A 6,000-nucleotide genomic window follows, 5' to 3' on the forward strand; every position below is an offset into this window, starting at 1 on the left:
ATTTACTCATGTGTCTGAGAAAATCAGGTTGTCTGTCAAGATTTTGATAAACACGTTGTAAACTATAAAGTGCAAAAGAAATAGGCAGTGTAACACCAGTTGACATGTAAGAAAGATCCAGAACCCTTTTTATTGGAGGAGGAAGTGGCAGTGGATGCAAAATGCTCTGTGCCCACTTGCTTAGTGAATAGTCCCTAGATCCTTTCCCTCAAAAGAATCCCGACAGATTTTGCTGTTTAAAGTATAAATCTGTAAGTTTTTGGCCTGACTTAACACTGGACCATAGTTGCTACCCATGGAGGGTTTTCTTAGCATTGTCTTGATTAATTCTCCTGAGCTACCTTTGGGGCTAGTCTGAATTGTAACTGTATTATTTACCTGAAGGAGGAATTTTTGTTTTCCAATATAATATACTGTGTTTAATACCAAGAATTTTGTTAGAGGACATGGAACTTTTCAGATATACAAAGCAATCTGTAGAAGCAACTTGAGAGAAATCATACTGCATCTTATGTTTGGATAATGAATTTTGCGTATAAGTGTTCTTTGTTTTCCTGTGATGAAATGAACATCTCCATTTAAAATCTGAACAGTAAAAGAGTGATTTGAAAAATAAAAAATGCATGCATTGTGTCTTTTTCATCTACTCTTCCATTTAGGGCTTTTGGCCAAGCATAGCAAAAGTGGTAACTCAGCGGTAATTCAGCCATGCTACCCAAACTCCTACTCTTAGGTTTCCATGTGTGGTAGTGACCTGAGCCTCTCAAAGTTCAATAAAGAGAGCCCCCCAACCAAGAATTAAAAGGACGTGCTTGTTTAATTCTATGAGTTTATAGTCCAAGAGAAAAAGGTTTATGGGTTATCAGGTTTTGCATGGATTAATCTGAATAACTGGTCAACTCTGTTACGATAGTGGAAACTTATTTCGAAACTTGTGTTCCAGCTCAGTAATATTCCAGTTCAGTGATTCTCAATTCTGGTGCACATGAGCTTTTCAAAAAACAAACAAACAAACAGAGTCTGTGGCCGTATTCTGACAGGTTCAGTAAAACTCTGGGGATGGGACTTGAAGAATGGGTATGTTTCTGAAGCTCTCTGGATGATTCTAATGTGCAACCAAGATTGAAAACCACTTTTCTGGTTCTCGTATCTGTTTGAGACAGATGTCTCAAACCTTATCTGAGTTAAGGGCTAAAGAGTCCTCACCTATAATATGCTGCTCAAGAGACCTCACCTAAAATACAATCTGGTGAGGTCTCTTTAGCACTTAACTCAGATAAGGTCTGAGACAAATCTGTCTGATTCTGATTGGCAGATTACATTAAAAGGAAGCTTTACTTTGCATGGTATTTTCCTTTAAAGGATCTGTCAGAATTTAGAATTTTGTTTTTAGAAAATGATGTCAAATCTAAATTCTTTTTTATTCCTAATAGATGCTGACATTTTTAATGTTGGTGAGACTTTCTACCCTTTGTCCAAGTGCAGTGCTGCAGAGGTTGGACCGACTTGTTGAGCCATTACGTGCAACATGTACAACTAAGGTAAGAAATGATAAGTATCAACCTAGGTCAGACTTGGTGTATTGGGGATTCCTAGCCAATTCTTTTCTCTAGCTTTCCAAATATAAGTATTCCAGTGCTCTATGTAGCAGTTGGTTTAAAAAGTTGACCTATTGAATACTGATGTTTTATAAAACTTAGCAATGTTAACTGCTCTTCTTAAAAGTTTTTGTTTATTGCTATATCAATATAACATTTTGAAGTACTGATATATATATTTGAAGTACTGATATGGGATAAAATGTGATCAGGCAACAAAAGAGGAAGGTTTTACTTCTGATTGGAAGGGGAGTCATAGAAGGCTTCATATTAGGGTGACAACATTTGCAGTGAACCTTGAAAAATCCAGATTTTTTTTTTAGACCAAGAAGATGAAACAGGCTTTGAATAAAGACCTGGAGATGTCATCATATGGTGTGTTTGAAAAAGTGTCTAATAGAATATAGCAAAGAATAGGGTAGCTAGAGTAGTACTTTCTTGATGGGGGCCAAAGTGTGGGACTTGCTAAGCAGATAGTTGAAAAGAGTGTCCTGCTCTCTTTGTTACAGTCATGTGGGTCTAGATTTTCTGTTGTTATAATGGTGCTTTGTGTAAAATATTCCCTTAAAAGAAAAGGAGACAACTTCTTTAAAAATAAGTTTAAAAACAGTTGTGCTTAGAATATAATATGCCTTATGGACCTATGAGAGTAACTTTTACCAGGAAGATCTTACGTGCTCAAATTTGTTCATGTAAGAGTTGTCTTTTATAGCATGTAATCTAAGTTTACTCCATGTTACAGGTAAAGGCAAACTCAGTAAAGCAGGAGTTTGAAAAACAAGATGAATTAAAGCGATCTGCCATGAGAGCAGTAGCAGCACTGCTAACCATTCCAGAAGCAGAGAAGAGTCCACTGATGAGTGAATTCCAGTCACAGATCAGTTCTAACCCTGAGCTGGCGGCTATCTTTGAAAGTATCCAGAAAGATTCATCATCTACTAACTTAGAATCAATGGACACTAGTTAGATGTTTGATCACCATGGGGACCATTACAGATGACCATACAATGCACTGAATTGACAGGTTAATCATAAGACATGGAAAGAGAAGTGTCTAAAAGCTTCAAAATGTTCCACTTTTTTTTCCTTCGTGGAGACTGTTTGTTTGGCTTTCTTCCATTGTTGTTTTTGTAGCATTTATTTCAGAAATGTGTATTTCCATAATCCAGAGGTTGTAAAACCACTAGTGTTTTAGTGGTTACAGCAACATTTGAAATGGAAACTAAAAGTTAGGATTTTATGGAGTATGGAGATAAGGTCCAGTATCTATTTACCCTGTAATGTTTAGGATTAAAATGTTGAAATTTTGTGACCATGAATTTCTTTCTTTTATAAATTTTCTCGTTTAAAAATCAAAAATCTTGCAAAACAAAAACCATGTTTCTTTTTCTTGTACAACTTTTTGTTTTCCGCAACACAAATTGATTTTTAGCTGGCAGACAAGAATATCCATGTAAGATTTGTTACCATTTCAGAGGGTTTGGCAATTTTTAAAAGATAATAAGGTATCATTTTAAAGTATGAAAATTAACAATATCCCTGTTGCGCACACTAATTTTGCATGAGCAAGTTTACAAATATGTATTGTCTGTAAAGCAGCATGTGCAGATTATTCATAATATAGAAGTTAAAATAAGTATTATTAGTGCAATTTTCAGATATTTATTTTTGCACAGAAAACACATTATCTGGAGAGAAAGAAAGGAGAATTTTCGAGACTTTGGTTTTCTTAATGCCAGTGTGAATTTGCAGATGTTTTCAGCAAATCGAGTCACAATAACAATTTGCCACTTTTTTCTATTATAAATCTTCTTACTTAAATTTTGAATATTTTAAGTGCTCAATTTTTCTCAGTTACCCATTTGTGTGCGTGTGTTTCCACTTAGAAATTCTTAAAACCAGATTTTTCTTTCATTCCCTTTGGATGTCTACATTCCTTATCAAAGGATATAAATACTGTGTATGCTTTTGAATTTTATTTTTAGGAAAATTCTGAAGCCAGCTATCACAGCTTTGTTAGCTAATAATAGTATTTTCTTTTAGTTGAGTTAGGTTTTTCCCCATCTCCTGTAGAGCTAATTTACATATTGTATTTGCTAAGTGTTAACTACTTTTCCTGATTAAGGGATCTGTGCTGGGGAACAAAGCTTTTGCAGTACCTTATATTGTAGTTAAAATTTTATTTAACATATCCTTCAGTGAGCTCATTTCACACTGTAGCCTCTTCCTTCAAATTTGTGGTGCTCCTGTAACAGTAAGAACTAATTCTGAAATAAAAGACATCTCCTAATGCTGTGCAAACATAGTTTACATGTATTGAAGGAGGCAGTTGTTAAATTGAGTGACCAATTTTAAGCAATCAGATATTTGAAAACTGCACCCTTTATTTTTGAAACTGTGAATTAGAAACACTTCCTGCTGTATTACTACCTGCTTTAACATCCAAATATACAGTGATTTTAAATGATAACATACTGTGGTTATTAGATTAACAGCTTGATTTTGAATGTTCAGATGATAATGCAGAAGACATCACTACTAGTAAGGATTTTGACTAGTGCATTGATGTTGAAGTTGGTGCCATTTCAAAATGTGGCAGGTGATAATCTTATACCATAATTTGCATAAAACTGTAATAGAAGTTTATTTTGAGATGTTAGTATATTATGTACTATGCATTTCTGTGGTATAGATGTTGTGGATATATTTAAGTATTTGGTTACATGGTTTCACAATAAATTACAATACTGCAGGCTCTAGGACTGAATAGGAGACTGACATGCATATGTTGTGTGAATGAATGTCTTAGTTGGGTAAAGTTAAATCCAAATACTTCAACCGGCTTTTTCTTCAGTTTGTTTGTTTTTAACTTTCAAGATGCATGTTTTGTTTTGTTTCCCTTTGTTTTTGTTTTGCAAGCCAGCTCATTTTTCTAACAGTTGAAATTCTTTTAATACTAAAGAAACAGATACTACTCTCTTATGGCTTTAAGTGTTTATATACCTGTTTATATGCATACATTAACAAAATTAGTAATAGCAGTGCTTAGAATTTCAATGCTGAGTCATACTGATGATTAACTCCATACTCCTAGTGGTGATGTGGTCCAGATACTGGAATGGAAGTGGCAGGGTGTGGAGTCCAGACATAGTCTACCACTCATGCTACTTACTAGTAATATTAAGGTGTTGTACTTAGCAATTCTTCACATGTGGGTTCCTGAGGAGATCTAAAAGTTAATACAAAACCAAGCTGTTTATTGATTTTCATGAGAAAACTTAGTTTAGGTCTACCTGATTTATTTTAAAAGAAGGCAGAAAGGAAATTTGGTATGGCAGGGTTTAACCTAAAAGGTTATTTATAAAATCAATAGCACTGAATGATAATTTTTTTAATGATGGTCATATATTTTATTAATGATATCTGAAAGTTGCTTAACCATTAGAAATTAGAATTATTTAAGGGTTGGAGTATGATGATTTCATCAAATGTTTGAATATTTAAATAATTTTTATGTAACCATAATTAAACCAAATTAGTCTTTTTTTCTTCATACTTTTCTTTGGTAGTGCAGAAATAACATAGGGGCATATCTAATTAACCATTTCCAGCGGGTATTGCGATATCTTTATATCTAGTTCAGTCTCAAATGTATGAATATGATTATATAGTCATGATTGAAGTTCAAAATGAGGAAACATACAAAATCCTCAGCCATTGAAAAATTCAGTTAACTTGTTTATACTCCTGTAAGCTGTAATTAGTCACAAGACAAAGTATATAGTAATACTTTGTAATGAAGTAACATTTTCTGCCCACATTAATTTTACTAAAGACCTAAATTGTTAAAATTAGTTGGCAGTCTCTAGATTATGCTAAGTAAGTGTTTTGAAATTAAAGACCTTAAACATTTCAGCAAGTAAATATTGGATTCTAGCTCTGTTTTAAATTGAATCCTAATTTTCAAACCACTGCTACCCCAGATTCATACCTGTTTTTGAAATCTTGTTTATGGAATGGAAAATTGACAGTAGGTAATAGTTTATTTACTGATTGGACAAAGGATATTCTGGTTTTAACTGACTTTTCCATTTAAATAAAATTCATTTGATAATTTTGGTTGCAAAAATGGAACACAGTGGAAGTATTTGGCTACAGGCTACCACAGTCTCATCAGATAAGACTGTTTTCTAAAAGGAAATGCAAAATGAAATCATACATTTTCCTTTTCCAATACAGTAAGTTGCTTGTTTTCCTATTAATACTAGAAAATATTTTGTAAACACCTTTGCTGTAGTTTCAGGCAAGATCTCTCAGCAACATGTTTTTTGCTCTTTTTAACTTGGAAAGTTAGCTCTGAATCAAAACTACTGAAGGGAGTAACGCATATAATTTTACTTTG

The 6,000-nt window shown here is 33.5% G+C and overlaps 1 protein-coding gene across 2 annotated transcripts in view; it reads left to right on the top strand.

The window, feature by feature from the left end:
* The window catches only part of CAND1 (cullin associated and neddylation dissociated 1), a 45,893-nt gene extending 41,528 nt beyond the window's left edge, over positions 1 to 4,365 (top strand). For both annotated transcript variants that reach the window (XM_074007364.1, XM_005571475.4), the window contains 2 exons: positions 1,434 to 1,541; positions 2,341 to 4,365. In XM_074007364.1, coding sequence (XP_073863465.1) covers positions 1,434 to 1,541; positions 2,341 to 2,565 — 333 coding nt within the window. In that variant the 3' untranslated portion in view covers positions 2,566 to 4,365. The remainder of the gene's footprint in view (positions 1 to 1,433; positions 1,542 to 2,340) is intronic.
* The last annotated feature ends 1,635 nt before the right edge of the window (positions 4,366 to 6,000 follow it).

The sequence above is a fragment of the Macaca fascicularis genome, chromosome 11, assembly GCF_037993035.2.
Source record: "Macaca fascicularis isolate 582-1 chromosome 11, T2T-MFA8v1.1".
NCBI classification, from domain to species: Eukaryota; Metazoa; Chordata; class Mammalia; order Primates; family Cercopithecidae; genus Macaca; species Macaca fascicularis.